This window comes from Bubalus kerabau, chromosome 7 (assembly GCF_029407905.1).
Source record: "Bubalus kerabau isolate K-KA32 ecotype Philippines breed swamp buffalo chromosome 7, PCC_UOA_SB_1v2, whole genome shotgun sequence".
Lineage (NCBI taxonomy): Eukaryota > Metazoa > Chordata > Mammalia > Artiodactyla > Bovidae > Bubalus > Bubalus kerabau.
The window spans coordinates 62,719,859-62,741,134 of NC_073630.1; the positions used below are offsets into that span (position 1 = coordinate 62,719,859).

The window sequence follows — 21,276 nt, forward strand, 5'->3', positions numbered from 1 at the left end:
GATTCAGATTCCTTATTTTCTGAGGTCTCTTCAAGGAATTTATCAGAAATACTTAATTAGAAACGTTTCCAAAAACTGTCTGGCTCTCCACCCCACCCAGGACATTTCGTGGGGACTCAGGCCAGTGAGGAGCCCTGAAGTTTTAGGTTCCTTAGGTTCACAGCCAGTCTGCCTTTGTGGCAAGCCCCAAAGTGGTAGGTCTTCTTTTTACTTTTGTAATAATTATATTATTTGTAATTTTCAGAGTGGTTTCTATATTGACTATCTTTAACTTTTTATTTCTAAATTCTGAGGAAAGGCTTCAAGTCTCCAACCCAGGCCATTTTGGCTTCAGTTATACTTGGAGATACAGTCTTTTTGCATGAAAATATTACTAACAGGATCACTATTATCAATTTAATAATAACAGAAAACTTAAAATGTCATTCTGCCTTCTGCAAAGTTGGCATGCAAATATTCTCCTTGGGCAAGTAATCTGAACTTCAGTAAGGTACCAATTTACTGATATTGATTTCTTCTAAGTGCCCACCTAATATCTGGAGAAACCTACAGATGCTTCCCTTAATAAATTATTGCCTTTATTCTAAACATTTTCTTCTTTGTGTTGCCAGGCTTAGATTCTGGCTCAGGCATTAGTTTAATCTAGTAATATTAAAATTGAAATTAGAATTCTATGACAATAATCGGACCTTTTTTTGCAGGAAAAAATATATTAGAGTAGTTTTTACATTACTTCTATGGGGAAATCCTGACACTATGCAAATTGATAACAATCAATGATTTGTAAGAATAAGTTGAAGATATAATGATTGAAAAGAAAATAGGAGGAAAATCAATTTTAACATGATCTGTTTTACTCCAACCATACAAAACATGAATTCAAACCATTAGAAATTAAATGGGTAAATATCTTCTTTATGAAAGGTAATAACTTTTGTTAATATTTAAATTCTCTCCTAAGAATAATGAGCATAAGATTGTTTCTGAGAGTTTCAAGACTGTCCAAAAAATAATAAGAAAATAACAATCACATAATATATTTCAAGGAAATAATAGTCATACAATCTTTTTAGCAATGAACTATAAAGTTGACATATCTTAAACACCCAATAAATAATGTGGAATGAATGAATATTAAATAATTTAGAAGAGCAGGATTGTAACTAGTAGAAAACTTGATACTTAATATAAAGAAGTGCCGGGTAAAAATAAAAAATTGTTTTAAAGTGCTAGGTGAATGAAAAAATGAATCAAACAGAAATTAATTCTAGCCCAAATGGACAATGAATAAACTCAGTCAGCAGCAACAAAAATAGAGGAGGACAAAACTGACAGCCAGGAGCCTTGAGAGTTCAGGGAGCGCCATCTGCAAACACTGGTCGTGCCCACACAACTTCCCACAGTCGTTCTCCACAGCAAGTTAAATAATTTCCAGCTTCCTCCTTTAAAGTACTTTAAATTTAGGTTTCTGTGGTTTTCACAAGGTCTTTAAGTATATCACCTGTTCTATCTTCACAATAATATTCTGGATTGTCTATTTTTAGCTCAGTATAATGAAGGAGGGACCTGACTGCCGCTGAGAGGGAAATGACTGAGGCAAGACCTTAAAGTTAGTAGCAGGGCCAGTGCCAAAGCCTAGGTGTCCTGCTCTCAAGACCCAGGTCCTGTCCCCTGTGGTACCACGCAGGCGAGCAGCACTTACATAGCATTCCTGATTGCCAGTTACCCCCCAAAAGAGCAATCAATGATTCCAAGTAGATGGTTGAAAAACAGTCACGCTGAAGGACAAAATGCATGCAAAGCAATTTGGAAATAAGTAAGGCATTTCAAAAAAATAGGTAGCTCATTCCTGGGTTTGTTTGTTTTTTTTTTTTAAGGAAACAATTCAAACAAACTAAAAGCTATATGACCAAAGTGAGTCATTATATTATTATGGCAAAAAGGAAGGAGGAAAGGGTGTGAGGGAGGGAAGAAGGAACGAAGAGAGAGAAAAGAGATGGAGGAGGGAAAGAGGAAAGGAGACAGGAAAGGAAAAACAAGCTAATTTTTATTAAAAGAGGGAGATGACTAAGGAAATCATATTTTATCCAACTCATACTGTTAAGGTTATTATGAAAACTAAAAATAACATGGAAAATGTTAGAGTGACTTTAGCTGAGAAATATATTTTTAAAAGCTGGGAGGGAAACAGAAATATGAAAACAATGTGCTCTGTGGAGTTTTAAAGTAAATTTTATTTAATGGTGCTAATACTTTATTTAACAGGTTTAACAATAAACAAGTTTATAGTTCACATGCAAATATTTCAGCCAAAATGTGACTAAAACCATACGCAGATTTGAAAATTTAATTTTTGACCAATGACTGGGCCTTCCTTAAATACAGCCACGTGTGATGTACTAGGTTTCTTCAATACATGCCATCCAAAGCACTGCCTTCCATTTGTGTCCCTTCCACCATGTCTTCCGGACCCTAACCCCTTCTTCATCTTTGTTTCTAAAGTTGTCCAGCTATCTTATTTGCTTCCTATCACGTGTCTGGACTTCCCGTGGCATCAGAGAACTGCTATGTTAGATTAGAGGAGGGAACAGAATGAGATATTGGGCCCCTGGCTGTCTCTCAGTGACATTAGGCCCTGCTATCTGCCTCAAAAAGAAAAAGCGGACTTCTCCTTTAAGCTACTGAATCTAAAGAACAAAGGTTGAAGCTCCCTTAAATCAATCATTCCAAAGGTAGATGGCCTTGTACAAGATAGAGGGTAACCTTGGAAAATCACAGAATGACGGTTGTGCAAGGTTGCAGGGCCCAGGTTGCACTCCCCCCTCCAACTGTGGTCCAGCTTCCCCAGCAGACCTCCTTTATGAGCATTGGGCCAAAGCACGCGCATAGATATTCCAGTTTCATCAAGAGTTATGTCAAACTCACTCTTTTGGAGCAATATTTTTCACCTGGTTACTTGGCAAACAGGATCAAGTTATAACTATAAATACTGCACAAAGAACCTCCCCCATTCTCTACATGAGAATGGAGAGGCTCTCTTCAGCCCAGAGCAAAGATAACCCTAGATACCTTGATAGCCTATGCAAATAGCAGCAAAGGTGAAAGAGACACTGTGAAACACCAAGGTCACCTTGGGGCATAACAACATGTGTATCTAGATATATGGAGAGATCTATATTTCCAGAAAACTTGCTTGGAAAACTATTGCAAAGATACATGTCTGTTTTATCTCAACTTACGTCATCTTTCATTTAATCACTGAAATATGCAGTAGAATATTTATTTCAAAGAAAATTCTCCCTTCTTGTTTTTTCCTATTAGAACTGGTTAATTGCTATTGGGACTGGTTTAATACATTATACTAATTTCAACTCACTTTCCCTTTAGTGTCTGATGACATCATATTTGCCAGGCAGCTAGTTTATGGCTCAGAATCTTACATGTGTTTAGTGCTTTACCGTTTACACATCAGAGGTGCACACCCACCCACAGGAGGCGTACTACTGATCACTGGGGCTTTTATGGACGAAAGCACTGAGGCTACCAAAGGATTAAGTGATGGATTAGAATAAGCAAAGAATGCCTCCCTTTGAATTCTAGCAATGCACAATTGCTTTTGTTTCAAATCAGGAAAAATGCAGTTAAGATCCGCTGTGATTCCAGCCCCAGAAAAGTCTGGAGCAGCTGATAACACTTCAGATGGAGTCTGTCCCCGGCAATACTGAGAGTCCTTCCAGAAACTGGAACCTCAGGTTGGAGGCAGGGGAGGAGGCTACAGCCTGAACACTTTTTTGAGAAGAATATTCTTGAAGGATCTTTAAGAACATTAGGGTGCTTGCTAAGTGGTCCCAGAATCTTCCAATGAAAGCTGAGTAAGAACAGGTAGATAGAGGTAATGGCTGGAGGCATCGCCTTCTTCAGAAAATCTTTCACGAAATTGTTTAATTTAGCTCTTCTTGCATAAAGCAAGGAGACATCATTTTTGAAATCCTCACCCCTTACATTAATGTCTTTCTCTCCCCACCCTAACAAGAGTTTATGGAGCATTTTTAATGTCCACAGGATCTGTTAGGATTGAATCGTTGTTCATATTTTATTGTTTTTGACCTACAAAAAGGCACTTCTGGATAATTCAACCCAATATGATAAAACACCTCCAGTGAGCAAAAAAAAAAAAAAAGGAACAGATTGAAAGCTGACTTTGTGGGTTAGAAGCAGTAAGGGTTTGTGCTTTTGTTCTAGAAGCATCCAAATAGAGGAGAAGTTGGCAGATTTAGGAAGAGACATGAAGAGGCAAGCAAGTCAGGTGCTGAGAAGAGGAAAGTGAATGGACTACACAATGATGTCCAATAGACTACATAACGCACACTAAATGTGCATTAATTTTTTAAAACACCTTCCTTGTAGAGAAGGGGAGCAAAAAGAAGCAAATGTAGAAAAATATGGGAAGCCTATTGAAAATGTGTTCATTTCCCCAGGAAGTTCTGGCTTCCCAGGACAGGATAGAGACCTTGGGCATTAATCTGGCTTGTGTGTGTGCTTAGTCGCTTCAGTTGTGTCCGACCCTTCGCGATCCCATGGACGATAGCCCACCAGTCTCCTCTGTGCATGGAGTTCTCCAGGCAAGAATACTGGAATGGGTGCCATACCCTCTTCTAGGGGATTTTCCTAACCTAGGGATCGAACCCAGGTATCCTACATTGCAGGTGGATTCTTTACTGTTTCAACCACCAGGGAAGCCCTTAACTGGCCTAGAGCCATTAATTGGAATCCTTAACCTTTGCTTCTCCTTCTGATACACCCCATGGTTCTTTACTGGCTTAATTTACTGTTTTATTTTATGTGGTGCTATATATTTCTCTTTCACACATTTTAGTCTTATTTTCCTATTGAGATCATTGGCTTCTGAGAGCAGGTTCCTGTACTATTTATTTCAGCTTCTCAAGGCAAGGCAAGACAGGCATTCACTGAGTCAGCACTCAGTAAGTACCTACTAAATAGATTGGACTGATCATGAGGCTTTGTTTTAAGTGAGCTCAACTGGAAATGTAAACTCCAGGGGGACCAATAATAACACCCATCTTTAGGCAGTAGCTCCTGGATGCTCTATTCTATGCTACATAATCAGTATATACATTAGCCCTGCATCTGACAACAACTTTACAAAGGGGATTATTATTTTTAACTTCATTTTACAGATGAAGATATGAAGAGATTTCACTGGAGCCTATTATACAGAGTGAAGTAAGCCAGAAAGAAAAACACCAATACAGTGTACTAACGCATATATATGGAATTTAGAAAGATGGTAACAATAACCCTGTGTACGAGACAGCAAAAGAGCCACTGATGTATAGATCAGTCTTATGGACTCTGTGGGAGAGGGAGAGGGTGGGGAGATTTGGGAGAATGGCATTGAAACATGTATAATATCATGTATGAAACGAGTCGCCAGTCCAGGTCCGATGCACGCTACTGGATGCTTGGGGCTGGTCCACTGGGACGACCCAGAGGGAGGGTATGGGGAGGGAGGAGGGAGGAGGGTTCAGGATGGGGAACACAGGTATACATGTGGTGGATTCATTTCGATATTTGGCAAAACTAATACAATATTGTAAAGTTTAAAAATTAAAAAAAAAAAAGAGATTTCAGAAAGTTTAAGTGACTTGTCAAAGGCCACTGTAGCTTGTAATTCAACGTGAAGCCCCAGTGTGCTGACCCCAAATCCTACACTATTTCCACTGGTTTTCTGTTTTGTACCATGCCTGCCACCCTTTTGTAATAACAGTAATAATAGCTAAGGCTCATATAGAGGTTACTCTGTGCCAGGTACTCTCCTAAAGTACATTAATTCATTCAAATCTTACAATAAGAGGTGAGCTCTGTTATTATCCATTTACAGAATTTAAAGGCTGTGTTATCCTGCATTTCTAACTTAGTGCCAAAAGATTCTGTAGAATAGTGAAAGATCACTGCTCAGAGTCTTTTTATGTAGAGGAAAAAACCCTGTAATCTATATAGTATCTCACCTGCATGCAGCCCCAAGGCAGCCTGGAAGGGAGACAGGGAGAGAAAAAGTAAGATGGAGCTTGGACAAGGGCTCTCTGCCTGCCACTCGGTGATCTTACAGGGGAGCCTTTAAGTTGGAAGCATGGAGGAAGTGAACAGAGAGCAGACTCTGTAGTTATCAGAGTTCTCTGGCAGCTTCCCCCTGCATCACCCAGCAATTCATTAATTTATCCATGAAAAGACCTTCTACCAGCCAAGTCACAACCTTGTGAGTAACAGCAATAAAGATTAACAATATTTTCTTATTACTAGGCTCATTCGAAAATTTGGCATAACTACAACAGAAATTTCCGCCCACATCAGAAGGGTCAGCTGTCAATCACGTTGGGATCCCATTGGATTGAACCAAACAGATCAGAAAATACAATGGATATACTCAAATGCCAACAATCCATGGTTTCTGTGCTTGGGTGGTTTGCCAACCCTATCCACAGGGATGGCGACTATCCAGAAGTGATGAGAAAGCAGTTGTTCTCCATTCTACCTCGTTTCTCTGAAGCAGAGAAGAATGAGGTGAGGGGCACAGCTGACTTCTTTGCCTTTTCCTTTGGACCCAACAATTTCAAGCCCCACAACACTATGGCTAAACTGGGACAAAATGTGTCACTCAATTTAAGAGATGTGCTAAACTGGATTAAACTGGAATATGGCAATCCCCGAATCTTGATTACTGAGAATGGCTGGTTCACGGACAGTCACGTAAAAACAGAGGATACCACAGCCATCTACATGATGAAGAACTTCCTCAACCAGGTTCTTCAAGGTTGGTCATACATTAGCTCAATTTTAAAAACTGTTTCAAATACTTTTGCTATAGGATATTTAAGGTCACCTTTGAATAGGTTGCTGGTATTGTTGGACTTTTCTATTGTGCAGTGATGATAGAATTTTATGTTACTCTCATGTCCTTTTTTTTTTTTTCAGCTTTATGTCCTTTTTAAATGAGCTTGAAAGCAAAATAATTTTAGGTTGTAGATACATCCTTAATTGGCAACAAGATGCTGCTTCATTCCTTCAAAAAGAACACAATGCTAAAGGAAAGTGAAAAGAAAGTGTCCAACTCTATGCAACTCCATGGACTGTAACCCACCAGGCTCCTCAGTCCATGGAATTCTCCAGGAAAGAGTACTGGAGTGGGTTGCCATTCCCTTCTCCAGGGGATCTTCCTGACCAAGGGATTGAACCTGGATCTCTTGTATTGCAGGCAGATTCTTTACCGTGTGAGCCACAGTGCTAAAGGAGACATGTCCAAAGTTTAACAGTTTTAAGATGCTGAAAGCTTTTCTTGATTGTGCTCCTTTTACTCTATTACACGACTCAATGATGAAGTCTGAATACCAAGAATGAGCCATGAATGGCTAAGCTGAACAATTTCTATTGTTCCTGGATATTTCTCTAAGCCCTGCTCATCCTCTCATTCCTTTTCCATTTACTCAGGGAGTGACATCTGCAGGTGGCGGATTGAAATAATGGAGCAGAAGACAAGCTTTAATTATAATGGTTCTGTCCCCTACAGAGTTGGGCTCCATTTCTCTCCCATATAAAGGAATTCTCGGTGGCTCTTTCTACAACTCTGTAGCTCTCCTTAGAAGTCACAAGCTTGAAGGGAATGCCCTAGGAATCCAGTAGTTTGGACTTCCTGCTTTCACTGCCAAAGCATGGATTCGATCCCTGGTCAGGGAACTAAGATCATGGCAAACTGCATGGAATGGCCAAAACAAAAATCACAAACTTCAAGAAAAAAATCCCTGGTTCTGTACAGAGTGTTCAGGGAAGGTCCCCAGGGAGAGCAAGACACTACTGTTCCAACCTGCAGGAGGATCGCATGGAATAGAGCTGTGCCAGGCCCAGCCCCAGGGCTTGTGCACATGGGGGCCTCCAGAGCAGAGAACTCTGTTCACAGAGCCTGGGCAGAGGTGGTGTCATTCCCTAGGCATTACCATTCCTCCTTTCACAGGACCCTATGACACCAAAGCACGAGAGCCAGGGCCTGTTGAAACATTTATCTCATTAGAATCTCTTGACATCAATTCTACCTTTTAGGAAAAGAAATTCTGTGATAAAACCCCCAAAGTGCAGAAAGGAGACATTTCCATGAGAAAATGAAAGCTTTTAAGAACAAAGGTTTATGTTTGATTGAACCATTGTTGTTTTTATTGCATATTTAATTTTTATCTAATTCCTAAACGTTGTTAAATGTAAAGCTAGAAAATTTCTGAAAGATCATCTTTTTCAATACTAATGAGAAAACTGAGGTCGAGAAACCTGTCCAATAGCCCCGCCCAGGAGCACAATAGAGCAAGCCCTCTCCCCTCCTGCCCCTCGGCCCACTCAGTTCTTGTTCTCTTACATCACTGTGCTTCTGTCTCCTCCTTAAAGCTGCATTCACATATGTTCATTCTCAAAGCTGATGTTTCAGTCCCTGAGGATTGTTTCATAGAAGACAGTTTGTCCACAAATGGGAAACAACCCAAGCTTGAAATGAGAAACTCTTGGTCAAAGCTGGCATCTGCATTGGTCCCAAAGGGTTCTGGAAATTACCATGCCCTCCGACACAGATTTGCACACTAAGTTAAGTCTCATGAATATTTTATTTTTAGTTTATGTATTTATTTTTTGGCCACGTGGTGCCTTACGCGGGATCTTAGTTCCCTCACCAGGAATATTTTAAATTTGACCCTTTAACTGTGTTGTTCACTTGGGAAGACCATTCTAGTTGAAAATAACTGCCCCTTTTCAAATATAAAAATAAAATTCAAAAAAATAAATAAAATAAAATTTCTAGTTGATATAATGGGCCTGCAAATTAGGTAAAAGGTTGGTTTCACAATATCCTGCTCCTGGCATGGCATTTGTGAAGCTGTAAACATGAACCAGAGTGTTTAGGCCTCTGAACATCTGCTTTTGTCCTTCTGTACAGCAATCAAGTTTGATGAAATACAAGTGTTTGGTTACACAGCCTGGTCCCTCCTGGATGGCTTTGAATGGCAGGATGCTTACACCACTCGCCGAGGATTATTTTATGTGGATTTTAATAGTAAACAAAAAGAAAGAAAGCCCAAGTCTTCAGCACATTACTATAAACAGATCATTCAAGAAAATGGTTTCACTGTGAAAGAGTCCACACCAGATGTGCAGGGTCAGTTTCCCTGTGATTTCTCCTGGGGTGTCACTGAATCTGTCCTTAAGGTAAGTGGCTACTTAAAAATTAACTATGCATGCATACTAAGTCACTAAGTTGTGTCTGACCCTTTGCACCCCTATGGACCATAGTCCACCATGCTCCTCTGTCCATTCGATTTTCCAGGCAAGAATACTGCAGTGGGTTGCCATGCCCTCCTCCAGTGGTTCTTCCCTGATCCAGGGATCAAACATGCATCTCTTTTGTCTCCTGTATTGGCAGGCAAGTTCTTTACCACTAGCGCCACCTAGGAAGCTCCACAAATTTAACTAGGCTGCTGCTGCTGCTAAGTCGCTTCAGTCGTGTCCGACTCTGTGCGACCCCATAGATAAAGTGGTACAAATAATACACAATATTCCCTTTCATTTTACTCAATGACATCTAAGAAACAGCTATCAGATAATATCAAATACCATGATTATTTGGGGGTTATAAGGGGACATTGGGGAAAGAAGAGAGGAAGGGAAGAATTCATGCTTACTGAGAGCTTTTCATACTGCCCTCAAGTTGCATATAGTCCAGAGAGATCCTCTAGTCATTTTTGTGACAGCCATTTGTCAGTAGTATCAAAATTACAGGAAACAAATTTTACAGTTTTTCTTTTAATTTGTTGGCTGCATCATGTAGCATGTAGGATCTTAGTTTCCCGACCAAGGATTGAACCCACACCCTCGGCAGTGAAAGCATGGAGTCTTAGCCACTGGACCACCAGGGAATTCCCTAGATTTTTGTTTTGCCAGAAGTAAATTACTAGTGGCCCTTCATTTAAGTGATTTATGATAAATTCGGGTCATTTGCCTTATGAGGTCTTTATACCCCAGTGGGGCCTCCTGACTTGCCTCATTCTTCACCTTCTTCAAATGTAACTCAAATGTCAACCTCTCAAGAAGGCTTCCCTCTACTCCAAACAGCATAACTTCATCACCATCACTGCTTAGTCTCCCTTCCTGCTTTATTTTCTTATATAGCATTCATCACATCTACCATACTATGTATTTACACATTTTCCTTTTTTTCAGCTTTATTGAGATATAATTGACATACAACATTGCATAAGTTTCAGGTGTACAATGTGTTGATTGGATACATCTTTTATTGCAAAAACATTACCACTATGGCATTAGCTATCACTTCCATACCATCACAGGCAAACCTCATTTCTTTTTTTATGGCAAGAAAATTTAAGATCTTCTTAGCAACTTTCAAGTATACAATACAATATTATTAGCTGTAGTCACCATCCTGTATAATAGACCCCCAGAATATGTTAATCTTATAACTGGAAGTTTGTACCCTTCAACCAGTATCTCATTTCCCCAACTGCCATCCTCTATTAACCACTTTACACATTTTCCTTACTGATCACGCGTTTCTCCTACTAGAATGCAAACTTTCTCCGCAAGAGGGTGAAGATGTTTGAGGCTTTACCGCCTGCTGGGTGCCTTACTAGAGCAGTTTCAGATACACGGTAGGTGCTCAGTGCATAGTGTATGAAAAAGGTCAACTTTTAGACCCAGGTGAGCCCTTAGAAACCTCCTATACCAAATCTTTCATTTTATAGCTGAGGAAAGTAAGGCCTGTCAATTAATAACAGAAAGTGACTTGCCTAATTAACAAATAGTGGCAGAACTGTAGCAAGCTATCCTCAAGTTCTCAGATGCACGATGCTCTTTCCGAAATAATTTTTCTGAAACTATTTTTGATGTACCAAGCATTTAACTTCTGAATGTATGTGCATTCAGTATCCTTAATCATAAAACCCTCATTTTATAGGCAAAGAAATCGAAGCTTAGGGAGGTTACATAACTTGTCCAACTTACCCTGATTTGTCTGTCTCTGACCATTATGCTATAAGACCTCATAGTACTTGTATTCTAGAAGCTTATGGAAAAACAAGATGTGCAAGGGATACGACTAGACAAAAGGGCCGAAACCGTGAGTGACCAAAGTTATGAACCTCAACCCCTATCAGTATTTCAACAAAACTTTAGTAAAGGCCTGGGAGTGACAAAAGGAGGAAAGATATAGGGAGTAAAATAAATACAGTGACTCACCTTCAGTTTGGGTCCCCTGGAGAGGCACGTACTTACCCAGTATCTCTCTCCTCTTCCGCATGGCACAGGCAGACCATCTTTTCCCCACCACTTCAAGTAGGTTTATGTTTTGCAAAGTCTAGAACCAGCAGCGACAGGCCCCAGGAGGGACAAGAGTTCCAGTTGGTACATAACCCAACCTGCAAGTCCCTGCTTCATGTGAAGACCCATCTGCTCTCCACTAACTGACACTATGACTGTCAGTCCGCTCTGAGGACCCTACTTGTATTCCTCGGAGCAAGAGCTGATCACTTGGTCAGCGGAAAGTAATGCTGTGATCAATCAGACCTGGGCTTCTTGCTCACACCTGGAGCCCATTGAGGAGTCAGCTTCCTTTGCACTTAAGGAATGAGGATAAATGCTTTACCAAGAAAAATTTGGATGTTTTTTGAAAACTCATCCAAAGGTTGTATGAATAGATGATGGGCAGGCAAGAGTAGATGTGCTCTATAGGAAGACTACAAAATGAAAATAACATTTAAAAAATACTACTATGCCTTCCCCAGCATCTGGGTCTATGTATATCTTTAGCTTCTTTAATTCAGAGAAATCCCCTTAATCTCATGGTATTGATAGTTTTGAAGAGTTCAGGCCAGTTACTTTGTAGAATGTGGGACTTTTTTTTTTAAGTTTTTATCAAATTTGTTACAATATTGCTTCTGCTTTATGTTTTGGTTTTTTTTTGACCAGGAGGCATGTGGGATCTTAGCTCCTCAACCCATACCTCCTGCATTGGAAGGTGAAATCTTAACCACTGAGCCACCAGGGACATCCTGGTTGCTTGTAAAATATCTGCAAGCATGAATTTCTCTGTTTCTTTATTAGATTCAGTTAAGCAATTCTAGAAATAATACTATATAGATGCTGTTGTGTATTTTCCAATACATCATATTCAGTTCAGTTTAGTCGCTCAGTCGTGTCCAGCTCTTTGCGACCTCATGAATTGCAGCACGCCAGGCCTCTCTGTCCATCGCCAACTCCCAGAGTCCACCCAAACCCATGTCCATTGAGTCGGTGATGCCATCCAACCATCTCATCCTCTGTCATCCCCTTCTCCTCCTGCCTTCAATCTTTCCCAGCATCAGGGTCTTTTCAAATGAGTCAACTCTTCGCATCAAGTGGCCAAAGTATTGGAGTTGCAGCTTCAACATCAGTCCTACCAGTGAACACCCAGGACTGATTTCCTTTAGGATGGACTAGTTGGATCTCCTGGCAGTCCAAGGGACTCTCAAGAGTCTTCTCCAACACCACAGTTCAAAAGCATCAATTCTTCAGCGCTCAGCTTTCTTCACAGTCCAACTCTCACATCCATACATGACCACAGGAAAAACCGTAGCCTTGACAAGATGGACCTTTGTTGACAAAGTAATGTCTCTGCTTTTTAATATGCTGTCTAGGTTGGTTATAACTTTCCTTCCAAGGAGTAAGCGTCTTTTAATTTCATGGCTGCAGTCACCATCTGCAGTGATTTTGGAGCCCAGAAAAATAAAGTCAGCCACTGTTTCCACTGTTTCCCCATCTATTTCCCATGAAATGATGGGACCGGATGCCATGATCTTCGTTTTCTGAATGTTGAGCTTTAAGCCAACTTTTTCACTCTCCACTTTCACTTTCATCAAGAGGCTTTTGAGTTCTTCTTCACTTTCTGCCATAAGGGTGGTGTCATCTGCATATCTGAGGTTATTGATATTTCTCCTGGCAATCTTGATTCCAGCTTGTGCTTCCTCCAGCCCATAGGAGGCACATAAAGTCAGTTTCTTTCATCACTGGAGACACTAGTTGAGGTAGCAGTCACTAGATTTCTTGATGTGGCATTTGCCAGATCTCTTAACTGAAAGGTCCTTTTCCATTTGTAATTAAGAATTAATCTGATGGTGATATTTTGAGACTGTATAAATATCCTATTTCTCAACAACATTCAACCAATGCTCTTAACATTGATTTATGAACCTTGCCTGAATTAGTTATTACTTTGTAGATTGCAAAATGGCAAATTTCTAATTAGATTATTTCTCTGTATTTATTAAGTGAATTAAACTCATTGTTTAATGAGTGAATTAACTCAATGTTATAATTCATTGTTGTCACTGATTCACTGGAACTTTTGATGCTCAAATTATCTCAAATTTGGCATATGGGACTCTTTCAAGCTGTTCTTATGTCTTTTAGACATTTCCTTTCCAGTTTTTAAGTATGTTCTTATTTTTCTTGCACAATATTCACCAGGACCCCCTCATTCCTTTCCTGAATCAGACCTGAAAACAGCCATTTTTCCAAGGAGTCCAGGATCCTTTTAGTGCAAAATAGAACTTGAGAACCAAGCTCTGGGAGCTGGGGCTGAGGTCAGAGTGCAATACTTGAACTATTTCTCTTAGCAGATTAATCACACAATTGCTAAGACTAATGCTTTCTGGAGATTTTTAAAAGTAAAACAGATTTTCATTTGATTGTACCTTACCTTACTACAAGATTGCCCTTTGTAAATAAATATCTTTTCAATACCATGATGCTCTGAGGTTTCAAAACACTGAAACTGGCTATCTAGGCAAAGGATTTTACTCAAATAATTATATACAGATTTAGCTTCATGCTCACATGATCAATGTTGTCTCAGTTTAATGTTCTAGATAGCTAGCTGGCAGATGGCAAGTGGGCAATGATATGATTTTGTAATTAGACTATGAAAGATGACACATGAGAAAACAATTAGAGGGAAAATATTTACCAAAGGCTAATTACCATTGATTCCAGGTGCATTTAAATTCAGTCATGGGAAGAAAAAGCACTTTAAAACAAGAACAGAACTTTTACTTTTTCTTATTAATCTTGAACTTGTTTTTCTTAAGTCCTTTTCTGTTTTAATTTAAACTCAAGGACCTAACAGGCGATAATTTCAGGGAGAACTAAACCCAAGTCATAAGTACCTTATGTTTGTAGAGTGCTTTAGAGTTGACAGAGCAATTGCCCAGAGTCACAGACATCGCACAGTACACCTGTGAGGTGGGTGAGATTGCTCTGTCACTAAACAGAGTTGTCAAGCCTGGCTTTTAAAGGGACAGAACTAGAGCAGGAGTCCAGGGCTCTCTGCTTAGTGGAGGGGCAGAGAATGGATTCAAGAGTCAACCTGCAAGATTCTGGGGGTTATTTTAGGGTTCTCTCCTTTCATGCTTCATTACCTTATATAAGGAGGGTGTTCAGAATCCTCCCTTTGGAGGAATAAATGCTGTCTTCTCACAGGCACATGGGAAGGGGAGAACTGAACGATGGACATGTGACATCACTTGGATTTTTCAAATGGGATGTGTTAGCCGCATTCAGCAAATCCAAGGGGTCATTTCCTACTCTTTCCCACTGGCCTCTTTTAGGAACTGTGGCTGGGGTCCACCAGCCACCTCTAACCCCAAATGCTAATCTCAGTGAAATCCTCCACAACTGGAATGCTAATTTGCGTTTAATTCGTGGCAGGTTTGGAAGGTCCATCTTTGTGGTTCCTTTTAACTGAGAGAACCAAGTCAATTTCCTGATGCATTTGAACAGAATCACATGAGAACCCCACCCCCACCCCGCCCCACCCCCACCCCCACATTACCTGGTTTTTAGGATCCAGGAACTGGAAAACATCCTCTTGTTTTCTGCAAGACAAATTGTTTTGCAAGCCAAGCCCTAGGTGCGGTTCTTTCTCTACATTTTCCTGTCTCCCTGGTAAATTTCAAGGGCCGGGAGGGAGGATAATCCATCAGGCCTGTTTTGCTGACATCAACAGGAAAGGAGCAGGACGACATAGGTTGTTCTGAAGGACATGTGCATCATTTATTTTCTCTATTGTGAGAGACAAAATAAGATCAGGCTTTTCCTTTCTGGTCTGAAGGTCTGAAGTGGCTCACACAGTAAAGAATCCTAATGCAATGCAGGAGACCCAGGTTCCATCCCTGGGTCAGAAAGAGCCCCTGGAGGAGGAAATAGCAACCCACTTCCAGCCCGGTGGGCTACAGTTCATGGCGTTGCGAAAGAGTTGGACATGACTGAGTGACTAACACACACACACTTCTTTCTCTTAGAGGACGCATGCTAAGATTCTGCCTGCCTGTATGTGCTTGTTTTCACAGCCTGAGTCGGTGGCTTCCTCCCCACAGTTCAGCGATCCTCATCTGTACGTGTGGAATGTGACGGGCAACAGACTGTTGCATCGAGTGGAAGGAGTGAGGCTGAAAACAAGGCCCGCTCAATGCACGGATTTTGTCAGCATCAAAAGACAGCTTGAGATGTTAGGAAGAATGAAAGTGACCCACTATCGGTTTGCTCTGGACTGGCCCTCAATCCTTCCCACTGGCAACCTGTCCATGGCTAACCGACAGGCTTTGAGGTACTACAGGTGTGTGGTCAGTGAGGGGCTGAAGCTCAACATCTCCTCAATGGTCACGCTGTACTATCCGACCCACGCCCACCTAGGCCTCCCTGTGCCTCTGCTGCACAGCGGAGGGTGGCTGAACCGGTCCACGGCCGAGGCCTTCCAGGACTACGCCGACCTGTGCTTCCGGGAGCTGGGGGACCTGGTGAAGCTCTGGATCACCATCAACGAGCCTAACCGACTGAGTGACATCTACGAGCAGTCTAGTAACGACACCTACTGGGCAGCCCACCATCTGCTGATCGCTCACGCCCTGGCCTGGCACCTCTACGACCGGCGGTACAGGCCTGTGCAGCGCGGGGCCGTGTCGCTGTCTCTGCACTCGGATTGGGCCGAGCCCGCCAATCCCTACGCGGACTCGCACTGGAAGGCGGCCGAGCGCTTCCTCCAGTTCGAAATCGCCTGGTTCGCAGAACCCCTTTTCAAGACGGGGGACTACCCGCTGACCATGAGAGAGTACGTCGCCTTCAAGAATAGGCAGGGGCTCGCACGCTCCACGCTGCCTCAGTTCACCGAGGAGGAGAGGAGGCTGGTCAAGGGCACTGCGGACTTCTACGCCCTGAACCACTTTACCACCAGGTTCGTGATGCACGAGCGCCAGAACGGCAGCACCTACGACACGGACAGGGACATCCAGTTTCTGCAGGACATCACCTGCCTGAGCTCCCCCACCCGCCTGGCCGTGATGCCCTGGGGAGAGCGCAGGGTGCTGAAGTGGATCCGGAGGAATTATGGAGACATGGATGTTTACATCACGGCCAGTGGCATCGATGACCAGTCTCTGGAAAATGATGAACTCCGAAAATACTACTTAGAGAAATACATTCAGGAGGCTTTGAAAGGTGAGGTTCGAGGGCCATTTCCCTCGAAGTTATATGACATTCCCAGGTAATATGAACCAAAGAATGAGGGGGAACGGGGTCATTAATGACAGTCTATTATGGGCTTAGAAAAAGGCAGTTGTAAAAACTGTAGCTTACTCCCAGGGATAGGAAGGTTCTAGGTTTTAAACAGAAGGGTGACAAGATCCAACTCACCAAAAGAATTGCTGCTGTTTTGTGAATACCCCATAAAGGAGCAAGAACTGATACAGGGCGAATTGAACTGCTCTGGGTAAGGATAATGGTGGACTGGGTCAGGTTATTAAGAGTGGTGAAAGTGAAGTCGCTCACTCGTGTCCGACTCTTTGCAGACCCTATGGACTGTAGCCTACGGGGTTCCTCCATCCATGGAATTTTCCAAGCAAGAGTCCTGGAGTGAAAAGTGGATAGGTTCTGGATGTGTTTTGAAGGTAGTCAACAGGATTGGATGTGTGTATGAGAGTAGAGTCAAAGATGATTCCAACAGAGGAGGTGTTTTAAGTTTGTTGACAGAAGGTATAAAAGAGTTGAGTAGGAGAGTAAGAGTGAGTGGCTGGGGAAACCAAGTGCAGTTATTGGGCAGTTATCTCACATCTGAGCTCTAGAATCAAGGTAAACAAGCAATCTTTTTCTGCTTTTAACATTGTGAACAAGTTGACAGTTAAGTCCTTTGGACCTTTATGGCTCCAGTTCTTAAATCTGAGTTTCCTGCAGGTGTTTTTGTATTATGATAGATATGTTTTACTTCAATCTTTTAAAAATTACATTATTATACCTATATTCATCTTCTCAAGAAAGATCACTGATTAAAGAATGTCAAAAAACCTTTAATGAAAATCATGTTTTATAAGCATGCATTTTAGATTGTTTTCAATGAAAACTAAATTCTTAAGGATATCTAATAGTTCACGTGATTAATAATGTTTATTTTTGGTATTTTTCAGGCTACCTGATTGATAAAATCAAAATCAAAGGCTATTATGTATTCAAACTGACTGAAGAAAAATCTAGACCCAGATTTGGATTCTTCACACCCGATTTCAAAGCTAAATCCTCAATCCAGTTTTACAACAAACTGATCAGCGACAATGGCTTCCTTTCTGAGAACAGTAGTCCTAGATGCAGTCAGGCTCAGAGAAACACGGAATGTATTGTCTGCTTACTTCTTGTGCAGAAGAAACCGTTGATATTCTTTGGATGTTGTTTCTTCTCCACCCTGGTTCTACTGTTATCAATTACCATTTTTCATAAGCGAAAAAGAAGAAAAATTTGGAAAGCAAAGAACTCACAGCACATACCGTTAAAGAAAGGCCACAATAGAGTTCTTAGCTAAGCTGATCTTATTTCTGTCTGCAGAATGGAAAAGTTTAAAAATTCACTCCAGTTCCATATACTGGTAACTTACAGAAGATACACCTATATTGTAGAAAAAAAGAACTTGAGAATTTAGTGATAGCCAAGGTAATGACAATCTTGGTCTCCATTGTGTGGTTCAAATTTTCCCTTAAAAGGTGTTGACATCAGTGAATTCAGTTCTTGGATCTAAGGTAAAGGTTTCCCTAGACAGTAAGCCTGTGATTATCTGATATGTTGTTTCATGGCGTTTGATGAGCCGTTTCCTATCATTATTCTCTCGTTTTCCTCTATTCATACCAGTAGCTATTTATGGTAAAAGAAATTGTTTTGAAAGTACAACTTTGTTGAGACTCTACAGTGGAGATTGTCAGTGATAAAATTCTGTCACTTTTTAGGTGCTTTCCCCTTTGATCAGGGTGGTTCTCAAATGGAAAAAAATAGGGTTAAGAAGTAGTGTTTGTCTATAGCCAGTTATATATAGACTCTTAAGCACATCAATCCCTCAGCTTTTCTCAATAGAAATTAAAATTGAGCATTTATAAAACATCTCATTTTATGAGATCTTTTATCAGATATTTTTTAAAAAAATAACATTTAATTTCCAGTAACTCATGTAAACATCAGAGGACAAAGATTAAAGAGAACTAAACCCAACTGCCTGTGAAGACAGAGAAGTCATTCAACCTCACAGTACAGCAACTTCTTCAAATGGGTTTTATTCCTCAACTGAATCTTAGGAGGTGACAGATGTGGCAAACATTCTAAGATATAAAGATTTTTTTATATTATCGTTATCAAATTACCATTTATCCCATGAGACTTGTTCTCTTCCCCTGAAGTCCTTCACTGATCTAACACAAGCACATATGGACCTCTCAAGGTGTAGAAGGCACCTCCCAACTGTGGACACAATTCAGAATATTGGTGGCCTGAGTAAACTATTCTTACATTGCAACCTTTGAAGCTAGGATTAAGTGAATCCTTAAAACTGAATTTGCAGTTTGACTTTTTTGAATTCTGTTCTTAACATTCATTCACTGTATTCTAAATGTTGGGGGGAAGAAAACCCAAATCTAAACCCATTTATATCCATTCTTTCCTTAGGTGAGTCAATATTTAACTACTGTCTACTCCTCTGGAAGTCTGACTTCCAGAGTCAAAGGAAAGCTTATTTCCTGCATAACTGAGATACTAATTGATAACAGCATTAAGTTTCAAAGATACAGATAACACAATTAGTCAATTCAAACAAATGCAAAAGTGGTTAAGACATCAATATTCTGGCTGGCCAATTCAAATAGTAAAATTTCAGATGTTTTTCTTATCTCTTTGTTCCAACTGCATCCTTCCTCCAACCTTAGCAGCTTTTATTTTCCAAGAAGTTTTTATATTTCTCTAAGAACCACTGGAGAAGGGAACGGCTACCCACTCCAGTATTCTGGCCTGAAGACGTATAGTCCAAAGGGTCACAAAGATTGGACACGACTGAGCAACTTTCCTCTGATTATCAGGCTTGAGGCTATACGTGATTACAGTAACTAGTTTTTTAATCCTAGAGTATCAGTTGAGCAACTCATCAACATCCAAGGTTTTGAAAAATAAATCCATATTCAGTCATAAGAACAGACTTGGAATTAAGATTTTTGCTTTCCTGTTTTGATTATATTATCTTATATTGTTTGTAAGTCTTTACATTTAGAGCTTAATGTATCTTTTAAACTTGTCATCTTGCCACAAAGTGAAAACTGTTAGTCACTCTTTGCAACTCTATGGTCCATCCATGGGGTTCTCCAGGCAATACTGGAGTGGGTTGCCCTTCCCTTCTCTCTAGGGGATCTCACGGAGTCTCCTTCATTGCAGGCAGATTCTTTACCATGTGAGCCACCAGGGAAGAAAAGGTATCAATAGTAAAGTCCCTAATTCAATGCTGTCCTCCCTTTTTTGCCACCTGGGAATTTTACTAGTCTTTAAGCCATCATTATGCATGAGTCCCTAGGTACATACTTTAATCTGGCGCATGCTCCGTTATACCTTTCAGGTTTTTCTTAAATTCATTTTAAAATCATACATGGGGATTCTCCTGGTGGACCAGTAGCTAAGATTCCATGCTCCCAATGCAGGGGGTCTGGGTTCAATCCCTGGTCAGGGAACTAGAACCCACATACCACATCTAAAGAGCCTTTGCCACAAGTAGACCCTGCATTACCAAATACATTTTTTTTTAATTAAAAAATAAAACCATAAAGAGTCAGTTAGGAACTGTTGGCAGCTTTTGACAGGATCTTTTAATTTACCTTTCGAAACTTGAAGAACATCTTAAAATGTAGTTTACTTTGTATATTGTTGCAGTCTCCACATTCAGTTCAACAACCCTTTCACCAAGTCTGATATATATGGAAATATTGCAATTATGGTTTTAAAGAGCCTCTGGAAATTGAGGTCAGTAAATTATGACTAGATGTTTTAATTCTCAATGTAATTTATTCCAAATAAACTGGCTTATGCTGATTATTTATATTCAACTTAAGAGCTGTGGAATGTGAATGTTTGGTGTTTTAACTGGGTTTTGCCAACACCCCCTCCCTCCATCCTCCCAAACTGTGCCAATTGAGCAATTTACTCCCAAGTATGTTTTCTCATTAGAAAATGTAGACTGCTACACCTCAAAACTGAGGATGCACTTACATGCTCATCCATGGTAAACAGAAAACACGGAAAGCTTCTCTGGGGAGAACTACACTTTCCTTTACCACATCTAAGTTATTAAATTGAAGTAACTCCTCAGCTACAACCAGACTGCCAATAGTTAGCCTTTAAAGTCTCCACACTTCACTTCTGGTGTTACACACTCCAATTGCTGCTACCACTGCCTATATACTGACACTCTTCAATACTAACACCTTTATCCCTCTGCAACATTGCCACTTGGAGGTTTCAACCCTCAAATTCAATTTTAAAATTCTGTCGATACCTTAAAAACATATTTCGAGGCCCATTACTATTACTCAATCTCCACAACCTCAATCTCCCTGGCAATGTGGGAACCAATCACTCAGCAAACAGCTATATGACAGACACTGTTCTAAGAACTTGGAATACCCCAGGGTAGACAAGGTCACCCCCCCCCCCATTAAGGTTAGACTCTTAGCAGGAAAAAAGCATATAATCAATACCCAACAAAGTAAACTATTAATCTTACATTATAAACATTATGGACAAAAACTGGAGCAGAGTGCGCTAGGATGGACATGAGGAATGAGCACAACAGGCTTCACTGAAAAGTCACTCAAAGGAAAAGACAACTTAATC

The 21,276-nt window shown here is 40.6% G+C and overlaps 2 protein-coding genes across 8 annotated transcripts in view; one reads left to right on the plus strand and one right to left on the minus strand.

Annotated features, from left to right (window-relative positions):
* RFC1 (replication factor C subunit 1) overlaps positions 1–11,619 on the minus strand; it is a 126,853-nt gene extending 115,234 nt beyond the window's left edge. For 2 of the 7 annotated variants that reach the window (XM_055588300.1, XM_055588306.1), the window contains exon 1: positions 11,341–11,619. The gene's annotated coding sequence lies outside the window, so the exon portion shown is untranslated. Of the gene's footprint in view, positions 1–11,304 lie in introns of all 7 variants that reach the window. The other 5 variants (XM_055588312.1, XM_055588307.1, XM_055588308.1 and 2 more) reach the window with 4 other exon arrangements.
* KLB (klotho beta) overlaps positions 1–20,494 on the plus strand; it is a 33,946-nt gene extending 13,452 nt beyond the window's left edge. The window contains exons 2-5 of the mRNA XM_055588313.1: positions 6,322–6,832; positions 8,990–9,258; positions 15,450–16,593; positions 17,556–20,494. Coding sequence (XP_055444288.1) covers positions 6,322–6,832; positions 8,990–9,258; positions 15,450–16,593; positions 17,556–17,944 — 2,313 coding nt within the window. The 3' untranslated portion in view covers positions 17,945–20,494. The remainder of the gene's footprint in view (positions 1–6,321; positions 6,833–8,989; positions 9,259–15,449; positions 16,594–17,555) is intronic.
* The last annotated feature ends 782 nt before the right edge of the window (positions 20,495–21,276 follow it).